Source organism: Haemaphysalis longicornis, unplaced genomic scaffold (assembly GCF_048455015.1).
Source record: "Haemaphysalis longicornis isolate Haplotype H1 unplaced genomic scaffold, Haemaphysalis longicornis Haplotype H1 scaffold_3, whole genome shotgun sequence".
NCBI classification, from domain to species: Eukaryota; Metazoa; Arthropoda; class Arachnida; order Ixodida; family Ixodidae; genus Haemaphysalis; species Haemaphysalis longicornis.
In genome coordinates, this window is record NW_027526335.1 from 170,859,877 (window position 1) to 170,883,253 (window position 23,377).

At 46.2% G+C, this 23,377-nt stretch overlaps 1 protein-coding gene across 2 annotated transcripts in view; it reads left to right on the forward strand.

Moving 5' to 3' along the window:
* The window catches only part of LOC144175761 (transient receptor potential cation channel subfamily M member-like 2), a 187,892-nt gene that overhangs the window by 158,859 nt on the left and 5,656 nt on the right, over nt 1-23,377 (forward strand). For both annotated transcript variants that reach the window (XM_077704778.1, XM_077704777.1), the window contains exons 21-28: nt 218-357; nt 4,362-4,474; nt 5,208-5,302; nt 9,195-9,353; nt 12,685-12,771; nt 19,137-19,230; nt 20,839-20,934; nt 22,079-22,246. In XM_077704778.1, the coding sequence (XP_077560904.1) occupies nt 218-357; nt 4,362-4,474; nt 5,208-5,302; nt 9,195-9,353; nt 12,685-12,771; nt 19,137-19,230; nt 20,839-20,934; nt 22,079-22,246 (952 nt within the window). The remainder of the gene's footprint in view (nt 1-217; nt 358-4,361; nt 4,475-5,207; nt 5,303-9,194; nt 9,354-12,684; nt 12,772-19,136; nt 19,231-20,838; nt 20,935-22,078; nt 22,247-23,377) is intronic.

The window sequence follows — 23,377 nt, forward strand, 5'->3', positions numbered from 1 at the left end:
ATCGTAAGTAAATTCAGCATTCTGTCTGTGTTTCTTTGCTACCGTCCTTGGTTTTTTGTTTAGGCTGAAATTTGCAGTCATAATGATGAATATGTATATATATTAACGGATCCACTGCTAAACTCGCCCAGCAGCAGCAGCAGCAGCACTGTTTCCCTACTACAGCCTCTCTCTGTCTCATGCCTCCTCATCATGTCGTTCTGTTGTTCTGTCACAGCCTGTCGTTCTTCCTGGAGGACATGGACCACCAGCGGCAGATGCTGAGCCTGCTCCGGGGTCAGATCCAGGAGCTGCAGAGGACCGTGGGCAAGTCCTTCTCCTACCTGCAGACCCTCAAGCACGCCGCCGACAGGCCCGGTGAGTTGTGAGAGTGCGAAGAACGGGTTGACAAGACGATGCGTCGTTACCTTACAGCACGGAGCAAGAACAAGACAGGATGAGAGAAAACAGCACTTCCAAGGGTGGCCGGATAACGTCACAGTTGTGGCGTTATCCGGCCACTTAATTTAGGCCTAGCGCTTGAGCGCCAGATAACGTCACACTTGTGACGCTACCTGGCCAATTAATTTAGGCCAAGTGCTTGAGCGCCAGATAACATCACACTTGTGACGCTACCTGGCCAATTAATTTATGCCTAGCGCCGGAGCGCTAGGCCTAAATTAATCGATTGATTGATTGATTGATTGATTGATTGATTGATTGATTGATTGATTGATTGATTGATTGATTGGTTGATTGATTGATTGATTATGAGGTTTAACACGCCAGCGCTATACAGGCGATGAGGCGCGCCGTAGTGGAGGGCTGTGGATTAAGTTTGACCACCTGGGGATCTTTAATGTTCGCCGAAATCTCGAGCACACGGGCATTTTTGCTTTGCGCCTCCATCAGAAAAGCGGCCGCTGTGGCCGGGAATTGAACCTGCATTCTTGGACTCAGCAGCCCAAGCCACTGAGTCAGTGGGCCTAAATTAAGCCTGTGGCATCTGTGAAAAAACTGCGCAGCCGCTGCAATCGACATTTTACTGCACAGCCCCAGAGTGAATTGTGGCTATCACTTGCTGCTACTCCCTGCTCTGCCATTGCAGCTACTAAGCTTTGCAGTCCGTGTTTTCATGGTCATAATAACAGCGCTACCGACACAGACAGAAAGAAGAGGGCACAAACACGGCGCTTCTTTCTGTCTGTGTCGGTAGCGCTGTTATTATGAACATGTACCAACTCGCCCAGTCTTCCGTTTTAGTTTTCATGGTGTTGGCCCACATATTTCATGGTGAGCTACTGATAATGTTCAGCAGAATCATGGTTTGGGCAAGTATATCTAAACGATTTCAAGGGTTTAAAGGCGTGCACAACAATGAGGGGCTGAAGTACAAAGAAGACACACAGACTGACACAGTGAAGTACTAACCTAAGGGTTAGACTGTATTTCATTAGGCTGTGACTAGCGTTCTGTCCAGACGGAACAGTAGACAAGTGCTAAAGTTCCGTCCAGACGGAACGGAGCTCTGCGGGTTATCCTTCCATCCAGACGGAATACAAATGAGAGCGTAACGTTCCGTCCAGACGGAGCCAGTGTGAAATTTGTACAGTTCTGTCCAGACGAAAGCAAAACCGGCTGATTAGACGCCATGCGAACTCTTCAGATTTGGTGTGGAGGGTGCGCCTCCGACGATGGCACACCTGTACCGGGTTCGGTTCCCCCTGGACATGTTTTATTTATTTTTTGCGTGGTTGTGCCAGCGTTTAGTAACAGCTAGTGAGTGAGTGAGTAAAGACTTCATTGAATCGCCTGCTGTGGTGTCCCTAATGGAGCACCATGACGCGGCCTATGTCATCACGTCAAAGACCCTCTACTCGGCAGCCACCTCTCTACTCCCCTCGAGGTCCTTCAGCTGCCCCTGAATGGGGGCCGAGCCCTCTCGGCTTTCGACTGGCTTCTGCCTTTCAAGGGCCGCCAGGATCAGCTGGACAGCCTGGAGTCGGTCATTGTTGCCGTTGCTCCGCGCCGCAGCCTCGAACCACGGCGGGATCATTGTTGCTGTTGCCGCTTCGCTGGGCCTTGCCGTACAGTCCCACAGCAGGTGGGCTGCAGTGCCACGCGCACTGCGACACACCTTGCATGTGTCGTCCTCGTACTGTTTGGGGCACACGTGTTTCATAATGACCGGGGTCAGTAGTGAACCCGTCTGCAACTTTTCGCCCACTTTACAATTGACGCGGTAAGAGCAGTCGGTCTTGATTCTGCACTCAACCAGCCGCTCCACTACTACTCACTAGAGCCAAGGCCGACATATCCCTTGCCAGAGTTCTGATCATCTGTAGTTCGAACTACAGATGATCGTAGTTCGAACTACAGATGATCGGTTATTTTGGCTAGTCAGTGAGCGGAAGCAGTTTATTCGGCTGGGTAAATATCAAGAAAGACTGCTCTCGCTGCTTGTTGTGAAGCGGGCGTGGTCGAGGTGGCGGCTTGGAGTTCCGTTTGACGGAGTTAAGAGTTTGTATGGAGACTCGGCAGAAGTAACCGCAGTTAAGTCTAACCGTGGGTACTAAACTCTAACCGTGGTTATGGCAAACTGCGGTTTTGGCTGTTACACGCGAAATTCAACACACTTTTAGCTTGACAATAAAAAACAAAATGGAAGCAGTGTAGACAAAAGGAAATATTGTTAAAACAGTGGATTCAGACCCAAACGCAACGCACTCGCACGCGGCGAGAGGGGCTTCTACAACAGCTCGCAATCGGCTTGGTTTTCTCGCGTTTGCTCGGTGTTGGGAACTTTAGGCTTAGCATCTCACTGGATATTTGACCGCCGCTATCTCTACAACTGCGAATTACAATCCATAGCACAATTTTTCACTGCACTAACATTCATTTTCTCGCAAGTGGAAGTTCTTTTCCGCGATCAGATTGATTTCGAAGAGCGGCGATAAGCTGTTGCTGCTGTGGTCTGTGCTGGTTCGAGCTGGTTTCAGTGCCGTGCAGGCAGGCACGTTGGCATGTTTGCAGGCACGGCCGACGTGCGTGCCGATCGTTTTCGAGTGCTGAAAACGCACCATGACTGCCTGCTTTGGCAAACGACGTGCGGAATTGACAAATTTAGCACGACTTTTGTCGTAGTTGATCGGGTGGATCGGGAAATGAGCCTCGTGCTGACTGCGAGAGCAACGCAAAGAACGCAAGCGCCTCTTGCGGGCAGCTTTGGGGCGCCCGCTATTTGAGAACCTTCGTCTCCTCCGAACGCCAGGTGATTTTTTTTTTTCACCTCCGCTGATGCGCCGCAACTTGCGTCCCAACTGACTTGTGCGATTTTGAGCACTGCGGCTGCGGGAACTGCGGTTAGCGTGACCGAACTGAGGTGGCCAAGCTCAGTGTGCATTAAGCACGGTTAGTGGGGTAACCGCAGTTTTGTCTGTCGTGTAACGCAGCAAACTGCGGTTTTGTCTAACCGCGGTTCGCTTAACCGTGGTTAACTGTGCCCGTGTAACTAGGGTATTAGTCTGATCGCCTTTGTTAATTTTTACCCAACCGGTCAAACCGCTTCCGCTCATTGACTAGCCAGAGTCACATTTGATTTATAATCACTCTCAATAAGATGATCGGCCGTCAAACGAACCGCCAAGCTCGACCACGCCCGCTTCACAACAAGCAGCGAGAGTAGTCTTTCTTGATATTTACCCAGCCGAATGAACTGCTTCCGTTCATTGACTAGCCAGAATAACCGTTAATTAGTAATCACCATTACGAACTACAGATGATCGGAACTCTAGCGATGGATACGTCGGCCTTGGCTCTAGTGAGCGGTAGTGGAGCAGAATCAAGACCGACTGCTCTCACCGCGTCAATTGTAAAGTGGGCACGAAGTTAGCTGTTACTAAACGGTGGCACAACCACGCAAAAAAATAAAAATAAAAACATGACCGGGGGGAATCGAACGTGGTACATTAGCGCCATTATCCGAGGCGCACCCTCCACACCGAATCTGAAGAGTTTGCATGGCATCTAATCAGCCAGTTTTGCTTTCATCTGGACGGAACTGTACAAATTTCACGCCGGCTCCGTCTGGACGGAATGCTAAGCTCTCAGTTGTATTCCGTCTGGACGGAAGGATAACCCGCAGAGCTCCGTTCCGTCTGGACGGAACTTTAGCACTTGTATATCGTTCCGTCTGGACGGAACGCTAGGCACAGCCATTTCATTAACCCACATTGGTCAACATAAGTTCCGACAAAGTGTTTCACACGGCCCTTCAAACCCTGCTGCTTTCTTTGTCGTGGCCATGATCGAACAGTGCTCGCAATTTTTTTTAGCAGTGGTGTCTGTTGTTTTGAATGTTTCGTTAACATTGTTCCCACCAGGAGAGCCGGGCACTGTGCTGCCGGGAGCGGTGCACGTGCTCTCACGGCAGAGCCCCTACCCCCGCACGCGTGTGCTTCGCTACCCAGTGCCGGACAAGTACGTCGCCTGGCAGGTACGTCTGCTGTTTTCGTTTTGGCCGTGGAAAGCCTGCATTGTGCCTGCTTAATTAAGTGTGTTAATGTTCAAAGGAGCCATGAAGACAAAATTGAACTTTGTTCAGTTCAAAAGAACTAGCCTTTGGTAACACAGAACCATCCGTTTTTTTTAGCTGAAAAAACACAACAAATAGTGAACAACTTTCAAATTTGGCGCAGTAATGACGCAGTATGGGCAGAACTGACACGTTATAGGCCGGCACAAAAAACATCTTTATATCAATGCATTAACTGCGTATTAGCATTCAAGTGATATGATAAAATTAGAGGCCCATCTACAGTTGCCCAGTCATGTTTTTTGGCGGGGGCTTGAGTTGACGGACGGCAATCGCACAAACAAAGATCCGTGACGTAGTAGAGAAGTTGCCTGAATGGGGCTAGGGAGTTGCCAGGGAGTTAAAGAAAATAAGTTTTCTTTAACATCTCGTTTATTTTTTTCAAGTTTGTGATGAAATTGGTATTGTTGTTTTCGACACAAAACAGCCTTTCTAATGAACGGAACATGTATTTTGTTTTCGTGGCCTTTTTAAAAAACGGTTAGAACTGCAACACTGTTTTACTGCAGCTGTGATGTTTAAATTAACCCTATAGTCGGGTGCCTCCTCAAAAGTTGATTCATGGCCCTTTTAATGCTTGTATGTGCGGGTCTGCTCTATGTGCATGTTGTTAAAAATAAGCACACTATTTCAGGTGCTGTGGCTCGAGTACGACCCGGTTGCCTACAGCCGCCCAAGAGCCGACTTCCCGGGTCACCTGCAGACACACGTTGACGAGGACATCCTCGGGTGAGCTGTCGGCTTGCGAGGCATAAGCATGCAGCCAAGCTGACACCAAAGGGTTCAAGAAAAAGTAGTGTTGCAAAGTGAACTATTGACTGCAGTTGCAGTCTGGGAAGCACTTAAACTTTAGGCAAGGGCATGAGGACAGTAACAACAACATCCCCTGTTGTTCTTACGGTCTTCGTTCTCTTGTCGAAAGTTTAGTGCTTTCTTACATCAGCCTATAGCTGTGCAGCACCAACTAAGCACCACCAATGCCTTGTTAGTGTAATTACAAGCACATCATTTGGTCACAAGGTGGATTTCAATCTTTACTTTCTCTGAAAGAAATTAACAACAACCAAAAAAAAAACTGAGGGAAATATGCGCTAAGTAAATTGCAAAGAAACACCCGGAATCTTACCTGGAAGCCTATATGCAATGGCAGTGCACCACAAGCCTGAGTGTTGAATATCTTTCTGTGCTGTTTCCAACGTAATTAACATGGTCATTGCATGTTTGAACGTGTCACTTTGCTGTCTCTGCTTGAAAATGGCTAATTTTGAATCATACGGGTTTCTATAAAAATCACCATGTTGTGCTAAGTGGGCTATGCAGCACAGATATTATTGACCTGATAATGCCAATTGTGCTTATAACTTGTAAAACACTGCGCTAAACTAAGACGAAGGACAGCGGAACACAAGTGCACACATATGAAGGTGCAATTATCAACTGGCCTTTGTTTTCCGACCCTATCGGAAAACACTAAGCGTAAACATAGAAAGAAAAACACTCAAAACCACCACACGAAACCCTGTCTGTGTCCAATTCTTGATAGTTGTAATCATTAGGAAAAATAAGGTGGCGATTACAATTATCAAGAATTGAATACAGATGGGTTTTGTGTGGTAGTTTTGAGTGTTTTTCTTTCTGTTTTTCTGTTTTTACGCTCCCAGCATTTTCCGATAGCGTCGGAAAATGAAGGCCAGTTTTGGTATGTGTGCATCTTGTGTTCTGCTGTCCTTCGTCTTCGTCAATGTCAATTTAGCGCACTGTTTTACAAGTAGTAATGTACCAACTAACCCGGAAGCAAGCTCTCATTGTGCTTATAACTTCTTGCACATAACTCCCTCTTGCGCTGCTGAGCACGAGGTCGCGGGTTCGATTCCCGGCCACGGCGGCCGCTTTTCTGATGGAGGCGAAAAGCAAAAACGCCCGTGTGTACGAGATTTCAGCGCACGTTAAAGATCCCCAGGCGGTCAAAATTGTTCCGGAGCCCTCCACTACGGCGCGCCTCATCGCTTGCGTTGCGTCGGCGCGTTAAACCCTACAATCAATCAATCAATCAATCACATAACTCCCTCCCTCCCAATACAAATGGATGTTTAAACGAGCTTTGCAGTGAATTTTATGGATTTTAGTGTAGTGGAAGCATATGTACGCAAAATTCAGTCCTAACAATTACCTTAATTAAGTGTCTGTAACCATCCGGATAACTTTGTTTCGGTTAGACTGTGGTACCCGGCAAAGAGCTGGTTCTTGCAACTCTGAAGCATGCAGGGGCAAATGCCAGTGGTTTCCTTCTTGAGCACATTGACAGTTGGTACTATGGCCAGAAACTGACAGTCAATACTGTGGTCAAAGAGACGGTCGGCCCAGGGGGATTGGCTTTGTAACGCGGGGGACCCAGGTTCGCGTAACGTGAGTGATCTGGATCCCTCAGATTGACATATGTCAATCCCACTGCGCCACACAAACACACGTTCCTCATATGGAAAGTGTTGGGGGTAATCTTTGCCCTGTGCCGTTGCCGCAGAGGCTGCTGTTGCTAGGCCGCAAGTAAGCACACAATAATATAAAATAAGGGGAAAATTATGAATTAACGCGTTAATTACTGCAGATTAATGAAAACTCAATCCAGTGTCTCTTTATACGCCTTTTCATGTGCTGTAGCGCCCTCTCGTGACTACTTGCAGTATCAACGCCAGGCTGATACTGAAACCAGTCAAGAGATGGCGCCACCACCCCTCTTAACAAATCACTGCTCCAAACTTGACAGTCAAGTTTTCACGTTGAGTGGAACTGCTTTAACTCTTTCGCGACCACGCCAGAGGCCATCGTTCATGGGTGAACGCTGATTTTGAAAGCTCCTGCCAAAACTAGAAACAGCACTTATAGACAACCGACCCCATCTTGCGTGTTCATTGGAAACCCTTTTTTCAGTTTCGTTGTGGTTTGTTTACATTTCGTGTGGGTAGACAGAGTCGCGAGTTGTAATTTGAACCCAAGGTGGCCGCGAGTTGGCCAAAAATGGCGTCCTGTTTCACTGCGCACTCTGCCAAGGCGGTCAGTGGTTTCAGAGACATCGGCCACTGCTGCTGCTGATTTTTTTATTTTAGCAGCAGTGGTGACGGCAGCAATTATGTGGATTCTTCAGATTTTAGTTTTGATGACTGTCCCAATCAACAGCCTCAGACTTCGGCAGGTGCTGCCAAGGGAGTGTTCGTTTATTACTTCGTGCTGTGTATATAAACAAAACGTGCCTTATATCTGACGACTGCGGTATTACGTTCATGTGTAGAGTCTGGACAACGTGCGGCGGGGATATTTTGGCAAATGCACCACGCCATATCGCGTTATCACCTACAAGATAGCCTGATGCTCGTGTAAAATTAGTGCTGCAGAGCAATGCGCGCAGTTTCGCAAGAGCACTGAATTTCTTTTTTTTTTTTTTTTTTTTACCACTGCAGTAATAAAGATTTTGTCACAAACAAGCGTGCTTGAGAACACAAACAAGCATGCTTGGAAGCATATTTTAGAGAGACTGACTGACTCTTGAGTGGCTTCGCAGAGTGGCACAGCCATCAGGGCTGTTAGGTTGGTGGGCCTGCAAAAATCTAGAACTTGGTGTACAGCGTTGATGTATATATTGAATCATAGCTTAGGAGTTACAAACATTTCGTATATCTTCGAATTCCCCAAATAATTTTTAGGCTCAGTAAAATCGCCTATTTGTGTTTTGTGTATACTTTTTTGTGCATTTTTTGTTTGTATCATTGACCACTAAACTGTCAACACTTACAACTTTCACAAAGCGGCTGTTATGCATTTGAAAGAGAAATCTATGAGCTACAGTTTCATGCATAGCAATGCTAAATGTGTTCAGTAGTTCAAGAGAAAAAAAAAATTTCTGTAAGCACTCAAAATCTGACATCTTTCCATGGTCATGAAAGAGTCAAATTTTTTTTTTTATGAAAGCATTGCGATAAAAGTGACATGCAAGAGAGATTTGGAATGCAGGTAATAAATGATTCGTAGAGAGAAAGAAGAAGAGGTGAGCTAGTAGAGTAAGCTGCTATGCCTAGGCAAGCATTCCGGTACCTTCTACAACGGTTATAATGGGCTGTCAGGGGACCCCGATGCCCATGCTATGTATAAGAAGTCTTCTACAGTGCTGCATCAGAAGGCCTAAGTTGCTCACAGTTCCAAAAGTTTTGCCCTAACCACTACATTTCGAATGTGTTCTCCTTCGGCACAAATTTTCTTCAATTTTTTTTTGGCACATTGAAAGAACAGACAATTTTTTAATATACACGTGGCATTCAGTAGAAAGGAGCTTATGTAAATTCTGTTACTTTGTTATGGCAAGGTTATCCTTATACTGAAGTCTGCTGTGTGAAGTTTAACTGCATCAGCTCTCTTACCAGTTGATAGTGCTGTCACAGATCAGTCTGTATGTGACGTCTACACTGTGGTTATCTGGATAACTATTCCCCATTCATTCAGTATTTTTTTTTGTCGGTCATGTTCAAGTAACTGCAAACAAAATGCATTTTGGGCTGGTTAAATACTGCGTCTTTTATTTGTGAGCCGCCTTGAGAAGTGTTTCAGCAGTCGTTCCCCACTGTCCTCGCAGCCTTCGGCTGGCCTCTGACGGCAGTGGCCCCCTGCCCAGCTTTGCCTGGAACTCGGTGTCCACCAGTCCGGCTGGTGTGAGCATCAACCGCCAGTCATGGATCCGCGACGCTGACGGCGAGCAAATCATCTACCGCCTCGACCCCCAGGGAATGCCCATGTGAGTTGCAGTGCTTGGCTGTTTGTACCTTTGTCGCCACAATTGGGGGCCCAGATTTTTCTCAAGGCAGGTAATGTGATTAATCCTCAGGAAGTTATCTAAATATTGTGCTGTTCAATAATTCTAAGATCCGTGATTATCTAGCGGAACAACCTTTGAATTTGGTAATACAGTAGAACCTTGTTATAAGAGACACTGTTACAAGAGACACTTGGTTGTAAGAGACATTTGAAAACGGTTTGGTTGGTTAGCCTATGTTTACCATGTTGGCAACACTGCATACAAGAGACATGGTTACAAGAAACACTCTGTTCCTAAGGGCACCTTTTTTTGAGTTCCTAGAAAAAGTTCTTCACTAATTAGAAGAGACACGATGAAAGGGGGCCTTATATGAAGGACCTTGTGGAAAACTTCCCTGAAGATGAAGGCTGGGCCTGCATCCAAGAGACCACAGAGGTTCCAGAAACTTCTGAGGAACGCGTCTGCAGATGTGAACCTTGTGTGTTTGAGGAGCCTACAGATCATGTAATCCTCACACAAGTAAATGGTGCCCTAGAGGATGAACCAGAGGAGTAGGACGACGAGGGTATTGTAGGATGGAAAGTGTCGATCGGCAGTTGAGGCTGACGATTGCAAGCGTTCTCGTAAAGCGTTAAATTGCTCTTAGACAAAGTGAATTGCTTTACCTACAAAAGTTGGGAAGGAAGGTAATACAATCTGCAGACCATAAAACTACTATGAATGACTTCCTTAAGCCACAGTAAGAATTTTCTTGTCAACCTGTCTGAATATGCTTTGATACTGATTTATAAAAAAGTGGTTATGTTTGACTTTGCATAGTATTTAAAATTTTTGGTTACAAGAGACCTTGGTTATGAGAGGCATGTTTCCTGGGTCCCCTGAGTGTGTCTTGTAACGAGGTATTACTGTAGCAAGCAGTTACTGCTACTATAGTAGTAGTGGTAAGACTAGTAGGACTAGGAAGCAATGAACCTGGTCTCGCCTGGTCTCTCTTACTTGATCTCTTGTTGGACTTAATATATTTGCACCAGTATGGTGTACAATATTCTCAGCAATGGCATCTGCAAAGTGAATAAGGCAGTTTGGGGCTCTATCCTTTTTAGGGATGACTAGTGACTCGTGTGACCTTTTTATTATTGTGAGAGTTAAGGACAGACTTGAGATTTGAAAAGTGTGCCTCGAATCGAGTTTTAACCTCACTGGAATCGAAAGGGCAAATAAACAGTGAGGCTGCACCTAAAAATGTTATCGAGAAAGAGAAATTGCAGCTCAAAAATAAAGTGCTCAGAAACCGAGTTCCCCAGTTGAGCCACTTTGTCTGCAAGAAGCATACAGGGCAGTAGAGTTTTCACGAGATTGGACAGGCATGTCCATTCGAAATTTTCAATTTTGACAAAAAGTTTATATATAGCTCCTTGTGCACAGGAGAAAAAATTGAACTTGTTTTGTGAAAAAAATTTTCCCTTTCTCAAAAAAATTCCCAAAGCCGGCAGCTCAGGTTGCTGGCGCGTTGAGCAGCTCGCGGAAAATTGGAAACTTTTACCGCTGTAAAACAAAGCTTACTGCAGTTATGGCCCTAGTTCTTTTTATGTAAAGACTTTGCATACTGTCAAACGATTTAACATATCCATGTTTGGCTTGCAGAGCGAATTCCTTTTAATAAAAATCCCCAAATAAGAAAAAGCTTGGGAAAATTGCCGAAATGTGGGGCTTTTTTTCTCGGAATCTAAGCAAGCTGGGTAGGAGAAATTTTCAGTGTTATTCTTCTATCCTTGTTCAGTCTTCGTGCCAATTTTAGTGTATGTGGGCAAGACGCTTCAACATGAAAGCAGCCCTGTGCTGCAGCAACATAACCCATTTTGGTATATTTTGAAAGCCAATTAAAAAAAAGGGCCATCATTGATTTTTTTTTTTTTTTTGAACTTTCACAAATTAAAGCCAAGGTTTCTCTCTATCACCAACATCAAAATCATGTTGCACTATTTTTGTTGTTTTGCAGCTACAAAGCGTCAAATTTGGCCTTGTTAGCAGTATTGCGGTGACATACCCAAGTTGTTTCTAAGACTCTTATGGCCGCAATGTAGCGACAAATGGCCGGTACAAATCTGCGGAACGTTTTGCGAAGCGAGTTGCCTATTAGCCCATCTGCCAGAAGTGTGCCTAGAGCTTTTAGAAGTACCCAAACCGCTACTAACAAATGCCTTGGCACTAGTATGGAATGAAAAACGTGCATAACATGATGCAAATATCATTTTACCTAAGTGCGCACTGTAGTCGAAGCATAGCAGCACACAGCGCCCTGAATCAAAAGACCCGCTTTGACGCGCACATTTTATTCAAGTTCAAGACAATCAATAAATGGTTTCGAACACCCACATCGTCACAACATGCGGTTTGAGGCCGAAGCGCAAAATTGCCAGGCGATCGATCGCCTCTTGTTCGTCGCAAAGGTAGCACTCGCCTCTTATGATTTCGCCTCTTGCGGTTTCAAGGGGGCGAACAAGTCACTTCACTCTGGCGCAAGCCGAGAAGGTGTTTAAAAAACTAGCGCACACTCTACATGCCTGACGCGTGCTTGAATTGTTGCTGGTGATAATTTCAGCATAGTAAGCACAGTTTCACCCATGGTAGCACGCAGGTAAATTTCACCGCGAAGCGAACGCGACCACAACACACACACAGTTTAGGCCGCCGTCCTGGGTGCAAAACTTCGTTTGGGCAGACAGCACTACGGGAGGGAGCAAAACACTTGTTCTATCAGACGCAAGTTACTGTCCACAGAAGAGCGGACCAGTGATAGGCCAACATGCTACTCACCGCCATGATGTAAACAAGGAGGTAACAGACATGTGACCTCGCCGAACCTGCAATAACCATCGTAACGGCCGCCGGCACAGCAGCTTGTTAGCTTGTGAATGTCGGCAACGGTTTGAATTATACCTGTACATTGTTTGAACTGTTTATGACTTATGAAAGTGAACGTGCAAAGAAAGATTTCGTGTGTTTCTTTGGGAGCTTAAATTGTGTGCGGAGTTCTCGTTCTGTTGTTCCTCCCGTCACACTTGGCACGTCCGCTCAGTCGCCATCGACATCATCTCTGCTGGGTGGTTGGTATCTTCATTTTTTAAATTATTTACACGATTATTTTCAAGGTAGTGACCCAGAGACTGGTATATTCATTTTTTGCAGATGCCAATCGATCTATTTAGACCAACTTTGGTTTTGTCCTCTGTCCCTTTAAGCTATACCTGTCAAGCTATATTCAGGAAGGCAGTTTGTGAGGGAATTCTCTTCCCCTCAATGCCCACAGGAACCCAGTGGGGAGGACTGGACTGCGAGGTCGAGGGGCCCTGCCTCGCTGGGGACCAAACCATTACGTGCTCTTCATCATCACCAGGTGAGGCCCAGGTCTTGTGGTGTGGCTGCATAGCACACGTTCAAGGAAGAACGTAAAGAATGAATGGTGGCCCAAAGAGAGTTAACATGGATTGCAGTACTAGGGTGTCTTTTTACCTTTCTAAATGCCTTGCCTTGTCACTTTTGGTAATTCAAAAAAGCTCGCTAGTTAATTCATTTTTCTAAGGGTGTGCGAATATTGATTAACTTTCAAATGGAATATCGAATCGAATTGGGCAAAAAAAGCTGAATAACGAATCGAACATCGAATATCATTTTTTTTTACAGGCCTCTAAAAACAGGAGCTGCTTCGCACATTTGAAAGTCGTGACGTTTTTTTTTTCTCTTTTTTTGTTTTTTTTTTTTTTTTTCAAACCGAGGAACGCACTGTTCAACTCCCATTCGCAGCAGTCCAGTCACCAAACCAGTATGACGTGGTACTTTAGGAATTTGGAGCGGACACGATACACATTTGAAATATGACTTAAACTGGAGTTGCCGTACTGTGATCATACACAAACGAATAGGCAGCACCTCGTAACTCCAAAGCGAGCACTTAGCAGTCATGATTAATACGACATGAAAACACGGCATGACCACAACCACAGAGCACAGTAAGCCACTTCTTCGAAAGCATGTTGGGAGCGTGAAGGAATAAATTGTGGAAGGAAGGCTTGCACTACAGTCGCCAGGCATGAACTGTGCTGCTGTTCCTTGAGGTCTAAAAACAAAACAAAAAATGCTATAAGCATTCACCAACTGCACTAAGAAAAAGGCCGGAACATATTTTTATTTTAAATTAATGGAGGCGCTGTCATAAACACAATCAAAGCGGTGGTGATTGCCTTACGGTAGCTGCCCTGACATATAAACATCCGGGTGCAAAATTCAATATGGCGGTCAGAGTCGACGGCGACCCCTCATGACGGCAACGGTATGGTCCAGCAATAACGACGGCACAAAGAAAAGATCTTATCAACACAATTGCAAATTACCCCGCGCTGCAGGATAAAATTTACAGCCTCTGCAAGGCGCGCTTGCCGAAACCAGGATTTAGATGGAACTTGTCGAGCAGACGGTGCAGCAGCAGTGTGTTGGTGTGCGCCGACATGCCCCGCTTTCGCAGAACCAGGCGCATTCAGAAAATCCACTCTACTACAGTTAAATCTCGACGTAACGAAGTCGGTAAAATTCATAATTTACTTCGTTACATTGAAATTTCGCTACACTGAAATTCGCAGTTATAATGAAGTGTTCATCCCGTGAAGCGTTTCCTGAAAAAGAAAATGTAGCGCGCATACACGGCCGGCGCACTGTTTCTGTTTCTATCAGTGCTTTCTACGCGGGCATCAGCGTGAACCGCATGGATCGTTTTCTTCCCGCAAAAACGCGCCCCGCAAGCCACAGGCTCGCTGACGCAGCCGCGGAGACCACCCGCGCGATGCGGGTAGCTGGGTAGCTCCAGCGACCGCTTCTAACCGCTCGCTGAAACGCAACTCGAGGGGAAAACGAGAGGGGCATGCGAGAAAAAAAGTGGGTAACGTGGGCGAGATTTTCACTGTAAAACGTCATACGCGCCGCTTACGAAAGCACCCATCAAATATCCTCTGCGGCGGTAAGCATTATCGTCTAGCCAGCCGGCATCCCCGAGCGCTTCGAAGCTCCCGCCATAGGGTGCGCACCTCCCCATTGGCGAAACCACGGCGAAACTGGTCAGGCTCCTCCCACTGCCGCGCGCAGCGAGAGTCACTTACCGCCGCCGGCACGCAATCGCGGACAGTGGTGTGAAAAAAAACGCGCGTGCAAGGTTCATAAAGATTCACAAATGCTTGCTGGGACGATGAAACCCAACAAGCATGAGCGAACTCGAACGAAGTGCAAAGCGGCGGCATGCGGCGGCAGCGGCAACACCAGAGGTGATTAGGCGTACCACCGTGGAGGATATTTGATGGGCGCTTTCGTAAGCGAGGCGTGTCACGTTTTACGATGAAAATTTCGCAAACGTTATCCGCTTTTTTTCTCGCATGCCCCTCTCATTTGCCCCTCGAGTTGCGTTTCAGCGAGCGGTTAGAAGCGGTCGCTCGAGCTACCCGCATCGCGCGGGTTGTCTCCGCAGCTGCGTCAGCGCGCCTGTGGCTTGCAGGGCATGTTTTGCGTTTTTGCGGGGAGAAAACACTCCGTGCGGTTCACACTGATGCCGATTAAGCCGTAGACGATTAAGCTCCAACAGAAACAGACACAGTCCGCCAGCCGTGTATGCACGCCACGCAGTTTGTAGGCAAGGGCTTACTCAAAGACTCCGTGGCTGGCTGCATCCGCGGCATTGGGCAACCCGTGTCGGCGTTCGTATTTTATTGGGACCCCATTTCGGCACTCACGTCTCTCAAAATCTACTTCTACAGCTTAAATTTCGTGCCTAGTTCTTCATGAAACTTTGTTACATTGAAATTCCGGCAAACAGGACTTCGTTACACAGAGGGTGAAAATACATGGTGTGCATACACTTGAAGTTACAAAAAATTCCGCGGTTCGTTACATCGAGGGTTTCGTTACATTGAAGTTGGTACATCGAGGTTTAACTGTATTCGAAAAATCGAGTAGTGGATATTCAATTCACGAATCGAATTATTCATGGCGAAATACTGTTCGATTCGTATTCGCACACCCCTACATTTTACCCATTGCAGTAACCGGTTATAGGGCGCGATCACTGATCAACATTTGGAAGCGTACTAGTGCCTATCCATTTCCCGGCCTTTCTTGTGTTTTGTTTATTGCCACTACTATCACAAAGTTTTGAGACCACAACCACCAACACGCCAACAACAAGTTATTTCAAAGTCACTAAGAAGAAGACGTGAAGTACTAGAAGAATTCAGGATCGCGCTGCAGAACCGATATTCAGCTCTTACTGAGGAAGCAGAGCTTACGACCCGGGAAGCCAGCGACAACCTTACACGCATTATCACGGAGTATGCAGTAGAAGTCGGGGGCGCAATGGCTAGACAGGATACTAGTAAACTTTCCCAGGAGACGAAAGATCTAATTAGGAAACGGCAAATCATGACAATCTCCACCCCAGCTGACAGAATAGAACTAGCGGAGCTTTCGAAGGTAATCAATAAGCGTAAGACAGCTGACATACGGAAGTATAATATGGAGAGGGTCGAATACGCTGTAAAGAACGAAGGCAGCCTGAAAGCAGTAGCAGTGAAGAGACGTCTTGGCGTGGGGAAAATCAGATGTATGCACTTAAAGATAAGCAAAGCAATGACATCACAAATAGAGATAACATCGTCACAGTGGCCAAGGAGTTCTATAGGGATCTGTACAGTAGCCAGGACATCCAGGAAAATGCGGAACGAGACAGTAGTTCAGAGGAGATAGACATCCCACCAGTAACGACCGAAGAAGTAAGGAACGCTTTGAAAGAATTGAAAGGGGGTAAAGCACCTGGTAAGGATCAGGTAACAGGAGACCTCTTGAAGGATGGCGGAGAAATTGTACCTGAAAAACTGGCAAACCTGTATACGCAATGCCTAATGACTGCAAGTGTACCGGAATCTTGGAAGAACGCAAACATCATCCTAATCCATAAGAAAGGTGACATGAAGGACTTGAAAATTTACATTCTGATCAGCTTACTGTCAGTTGTCTACAAGGTACTTACCAAGGTAATCGCTAACAGAATTTCTGCAACCTTAGATTTCAGTCAACCTAAAGAACAAGGAGGGTTTTGTAAAGGCTATTCAACAATGGACCATATTCACACGATCAATCAGGTGATAGAGAAGTGCGCTGAGTATACTGAACCCCTTCATATAGCCTTCATAGATTATGAGGAAACATCTGACTCGGTCGAAACATCAGCAGTCATTCAGGCATTACGGAACCAGGGTGTAGATGAGCATTATGTAAGAATACTAGAGGATATCTACAATGGGTCCACAGCTACCATCACCCTCCATAAGCAGAGCAGTAAAATACCTATAAGGAAGGGCGTCAGACAAGGAGGCACGATCTCTCCAATGTTATTCACAGCATGTTTACAAGAAGTATTCAGAACATTGGATTGGGAACAGGTGGGAGTAAGGGTTAATGGAGAATATCTCAGTAACCTCAGATTTGCTGATGACGTTGCCTTGTTAAGTAACTCGGGGGAGGCATTGCAAAGCATGCTTACCACCCTGGACAAACAGAGTGGAACCGTGGGCCTGAAAATTAATATGCAGAAAACCAAAGTAATGATCAATAACCTCGGGACAGCACAGCGATTTGAGATAGGTGGCGAGGCAGTGGAAGTGGTAAGGGAATATATCTACTTAGGTCAAGCTGTGACCCCGGATCCCAACCATGAGGCCGAGATACTAATTAGAAGGATAAGAACGGGGTGGAGTGCATACGGTAGACATTCTCAGACAATGAATGGCAGCCTACCATTGTCACTGAAGGAGAAAGTGTATGACAGCGGCATCTTACTGGCACTCACCTACGGGGCAGAAACTTGGAGGCTCACTAAGAGGGTTCAACTTAAATTGAGGACGATTCGGCGGGCAATGGATCGGAAGATGATAGGTGTGACATTAAGGGACAAGAAGAGAGCGGAGTGGGTCAGGGAACAAACGCGTGTTGAGGACATATTACTAGAAATTAAGAATAAATGGACGTGGGCAGGGAATATAATGCGAAGGCAAGATAATTGTTGGTCATTAGGGGAACAGAGTGGATCCCTAGAGAAGGCAAGCGTGGCAGGAGGCGGCAGAAAGTTAGATGGGCAGATGAGACCAAGAAGTTTGCGGTCATAAATTGGTCGCAGTTAGCACAGGACCGGGGTAATTGGAGATTAATGGGAGAGGCCTTTGCCCTGCGGTGGGCGTAAATAGGCTGGTGATGATGATGATGATGATGAAGTGTGCATGTTTACTGTGCAGAAAAGGGTAGGTGCGAAAACATTTGACAGAACACAGTGCTATTTGATGGAGGGTAGTTATTTGTAAGCAGGAAGCAGTATGCCGTCAGAGTGGCTTGTTCTCGTGCATGGTTGATTTTGCTCGAGTTTTAGGAGATGTTCAGTTGTGATCTTTGCCAGTTCGCTTTTCATAGGCTCCTGGGTTAATGCCATGTTGAGTTTCGATATCCAACTTCTGGGAATCGCAGTTTTGACCTACATAGTATCTTATATGCTGTAGCTCAGCGCTATTGCTGACGCCTTTGACTGGGGCGACAGATGAGGTTTTTATTGCTATTGTGACATTAATAAAGGCAAATAGCTGTAAAAATGTTTGTACAAAGGCCGTCGTCTGATCTCTTCTACGGTACAAGAGAAATGAAGTTGATGAGCATATTGAACTCCACTATGATGGATGTCGTATGCAATAAAACTTCTTTCCAGGAGACACTCAAGGGACATGCAAAACAAGGTCCCTCATATGCGATGTTGCTGACATGGCAAACCTAGGAAAACCAACCAAACTGTATTTATTTAAATGTCTCTTATAACCAAGTGTCCCCTGTAATGAGGTTCTACTGTACATACATAGTCCAAGCCGTGCTTGATCATTCATTCGTAATTTTTTTTTTCAGGCAATGTATGTTGTTTTGTTTTCTTTTTTGCAGCCCTTATGCGATAGCATGATAAGCAATGTCCCCAAAACCATCACCACTGTGTTGTGTGCAAAAATATTTGCTAGTGGCCAGGAATGTCAGAAGTATTTGTGAGTAGAAAGGGGGGACAAAGGAAAGCAGGGGTGGAAAGTCGAAGCAGCTACTACAGCCAAATTTCAAGTGTTTGCATTCTTTGGCAGCCTACAAAAAAAAAAGAATAAAAAAGAATAGTAACTCCTATATGGTACAGGTGCTTGTCCTCTTTCCTTCAAGTTAGCACAAAATCATGGTTCAGAGGAGTTTGTCCATGCTGGGGCTCACCGAGCCCCGGTGTTTGTTCAGGAAATGACGACGAAGGCTAGATAGCACACCATCACCATCATTAGCTAGCGGAACAAATGGAGTGAAAGGTGTTCCACTTGCCGCGGTGGCTCAGTGGCTAAGACGTTGTGCTGCTGAGCATGAGGGCGCGGGTTTGATTCCCGACCGCGACGGCCGCTTTTCTCATGGAGGCTAAAAGCAAAAACGCCCGTGTGTGTGAGATTTCGGCGCACGTTAAAGATCCCCAGGTGGTCAAAATTAATCCGGAGCCCTCCACTACAGCGCGCCTCATCGCCTGCGTTGCGTCGGCGTGTTAAACCCTGCAATCAATCAATAAAAGGTGTCCTGAGCAATGCCATGGCCCCGGGTCCAGTTCCTTGACAGTGTTTTCTATCACTTGCCCACCCCTGTTGTTCAAAAGGTCTTTCCTTGACATCCCAGGTGGCAGAGGGCAAAGGTTCACCTGGTGGGGGGCAAAGGTCTGGAGGTCGTCCTGATGCGCGTCTTCCGGACGGACCACTTCAGCCTGCCAGGGGTGAGTCCAGCTGGAGATGGATGCACCAAATGCTGGACGCCGTTTTCTTATTAAGTCTGCGGCAAATGTGGGACTGATAATTGATAAGATTGACAGAGGATACGTTTATGTTGGCACATCATATTGTACGTGCAATGAGGAGCAAATTACCGTATTTTCGCGCGCAACCCGCACCAAAAATGCCAAAATTTCAGTGGCAAAGTAGGGGTGCAGATAATACTACCCGGGATTTTCCTTTAGTGCAGCTTCACGCCGATGTGTGTTGTGCCGTGAAGCTCCTATGCAGTGACACTGACTAAGCCTTCCGTGGCAACGATTGTGCAAAACGTGCAAGGACAAGGAAGAAATAACAAGGACGAAAACAAGAAAGAAAGAAAAAAACACAAACAACATGGATGGAACCAAAGATGACCTTTTTCACAACAGTCTGGGCTGCTGCTCAAGTGATAGCTCTAGCGAGAGCAGTGGCACTGAGTGAATTGTGACTTTCGCCCTGCAGTCAGTGTACTGTACTTGCTAAATATACGCTTTTTCTGTCTACATAGTTTGTGGTGTGTTGCTTGAGCAGTGGCTTTGAGGCAGCCTTTCCTGTATCAAATGTGCAAGCAACACGCGAGGATTTTTATTCTTTTCCGGTGGGCTGAAAGTGAAGGGTGCAGATTATATGCAGGGGCGGGCTATACGCGCGAAAAGACGGTGCGTAAATAAGTGTAAATTTCCCATTAAAGCCATTTGCAGGATACAAGCTTCGTGTTCCTGATAAAAATATTTAAATGTGTAAGCCATTTTATGCGCACTCATTGAGGCAAGCCATCTTGGGCGCTTGGAGTGTAAGTTTATTTACGAAGGGAAATTGGAGGAAATTATCTGATGCCGATTCTACCGAGCAGCTGTAAAAGTTACGCCACCACCTACCTGGCAGAAGGCATTTTATTTGATGCATGTAAATGTCATATCAAAAATCACTTGTGATTCATAAACTTACTTTATCTAACTCCTGTTGGAAATAAATCTGGACCGAGGGCGTTTAAAGCGTTTGCAAATTCAAATGCCTTGAACATGGTAATTTTAGACGTGACGTGCTGATTGCATCAGCAGAGAAATGTGCGACAGCTGACATGGCGCGCCCATTGACGTATATATAGATTCGCCGAAATTTCCTCACGTTCCGTTGACGCAGAGTTTTTGATAGGATTGAGTTGGATTTTGAGAGGATTTCAGGTCCATGGTGGTGTTGCTGGCCACTTTGAAGCTTATATTTAGGTTTTGAAAAAGCTTGTAACGCGCACACAGATTTGAAGGCAACTTTTAGCAAAGTAGGGTTTGTGTTACAATCATGCGAATATGGTAAGTTATTCCTAAGGAAATGTCTTCCCAGCAAAGCATCTGCGTGTATTAGTGAAGCCCAATTCTAAAGGGGCCCAGTATATAGCACTTGGTATTTATATAACACAATGTTTTATAAAGTAAATTGCATAAGGCCTTATCTATGCAAACAGAAGGCCAGTCTGTCTGCTGGTTGGAACTTGGCCATGTGCTGGCAACCTAAATTGCGCCACACTTTAACATTCTGTCTCCGATTTATAAAACACCTTGTTCGGATTTCAGGACTTTGTCCCTGGAGAGGACAAGTACGCCACACTCAAATTGCTCTTCAAGCCAGAAACACTGTCAAAGTGCGACACTGAGGAGGACGTAAAGCAGGTAAGCTGCCCCCCCCCCTTTTTTTTTAAAGGGACCCTGCGACACTCTTCGTGCAGTGCGAGTAAACCTGCGCGACGTTTAGACTAGACTTCCAGGAACACCCGAGCCAAATATTACACATGCACGTGAAGTGGTAAGCGCGTAAATCGCCGTGAAAGACGCGGAAAAACCAACCGCGCTCTCTTCAATTCTCCTCATTATGCACCCCTGGCATGGCCTCTGCGACGTCAATCGGGCCATGGCTGTCCTGGCTGTCCTATTGGCTGTCGCTGGTCAACTTCACGGCTAAATTCTGGCATTTCCTGTGACGATCAGCCGTCGTCGGCGCTGTGTATGAACCTCTTCTATGTCTGAACCTGTCCGCATATGTTTGGTGTTTCTTTTGTTTTGAGTGAGCGGGGAGTTTGAGTGACGAACTAAATATTCCACTTTCAACGAGCCCACTCGACGACAAACGTTTATTGCTCCAAAAACGCCCTACCAGCCTGGGAGCTTGCTTGCGGGCAGGCCACCATGCTTGCTTTTTTGTGGCACCAGACCAGAAATAGACCCGTCCACGTTGCGGGGAAAAGGACGAAACTCCCCGGCCTGTGACATATCGAAGGCCACCGAACAGAACGCCGCACGCCGCCCCCCCTTTCCGGGAGAGAGTGCGCAGCTTTCGTCGCGTTGTCCGCGGTTGAGTTGAGAGGGAACATTTATGCGCGATTTTTCATTGCGCGTAGTTTCGGTGATAGTGAACGAATTTTCATAATTCTTGCGGGAGGAGATTGCTGGGACAATGGACTTTACCCCAAAATACATTCCAAGTAGTCGATGGTAAGTGTTACAGGGTCCCTTTAAACTTGCAACATCACCTGCCACAGTCATAGACACTGCATCAAATACATTTAGCAGAATTTTTCTTCACAGTTTCTAGGCATGGCGGAGGTAAGGCTCCTGCTTTTTAAACTCAAGATACCCACGGTTGAGAGCGAGCCATTACTCTTTCTTTGATGTTTTGTTATCACTTGGTTGTGGAGCAGTTTTTAGAGTTAAGCATTAGCAATCACTACGTGGCTTGAAATATGATGGCACTGAACCAGAACCAGCTCACACTGCATTCTTTGCAAACTGTCTCACGGCTGCCATTTCCCCACCGCAGTTCTTTCGCGGCTGCCACGTAGAGGAGGAAGGCGTGGACGACCCGAGCGTGGAGATCCGGCAGCGCGGTTACATGGACGACCCCATGAACACGGACCACTGCTGGCGCGAGATCGAGCTGTGGAACGTGCACTACCACGGACAGGACACCCTGCTGGACAGGATGCAGGCGAGTGGCCCCCTTGCTCGGCTTTCTGTTGTTGTTCTTTTTATAACCACAGTTAGCCACAGGGTTCGCACAGGTCCTTGAAAACCTTGAAAACCCTCGGATTTAGAAGTGTCAATTTCAAGGCCTGGAAAGTCCTGGAATTTTTAAATGGTCCTTGAATACCCTTGATTTTTGTGGAGAGAACCAATGGCCCCGTCTTTTCGCAAGAATTTAAAGTGTTTGTCGTGGATTTTGGGTGTTGGAAATGTAAAGAAACATTGTAACAATCAAGTTTCAGTGTATTGCGTGAAATTACGAGTTTGGTGGATTGCCATTATTACGAGACAACATTGGGAGCAGTACTCCTCAATAGAATCCATGTCACGATACAATCCAGTGAAAGCCGGCTTCTCTTCTCTACCTTGCATGTTCCATTTAGTCTGTGGATGGCCACTCATTGCATGTTTGCTGTGCCTCATACACTCTATCTGCATTTGCTTTTACGTGCAAATGGTGGACGTGTACATAGTTCATCCTGCCTTGCAGCAACACTTGCTGATTTAATTTCAGCCCATACTCTTGCTGACAAAACAGAAGATGCAGGAAACATTAGATGGGGGCCTTGAAAATGTGTTTTCTGGTCCTTGAAAGTCCTTGAAAACCCTTGAATTTGTGCTTTTGAAGCCCGTACGAACCGAAACCCCCCCATAGGCCCCATGTATCAAAAGCTGGTTTGCAATGGCCCCCCCGGCAGCATAGGGCAATATTGACTAGCCTGCTGCCATGTGTCTACAGCAAGATGAGTAGTGCTGACATGCTTGCGGCTGCTGCCGTAAGTCATAAAAGGAAAAACCGTGGGAACATTAGCAAGAAAATCGAGTTAGAAAGAAAATTAGAAAATCAAGCTTTATTTAAATAAAGTTAGGTTGTGCTATTGAGTGAATGTTCAGCACACTTCAGTTTTTGTCCGCGACGTGCCGTGCCAACACACTTGCCCAGACAGCAGGGGGGCCCGCGCTCCTAGATTCTGAAGTGGAGCTTCGCAGCTGGTGTACATTGAAGAACTCTGATTATAACATGATATTGTCACATGCCCAAGGACAACGCAGTGTCCTTGAAGGGGTAACATTTATTGGTGCGAACTTGCGCTCC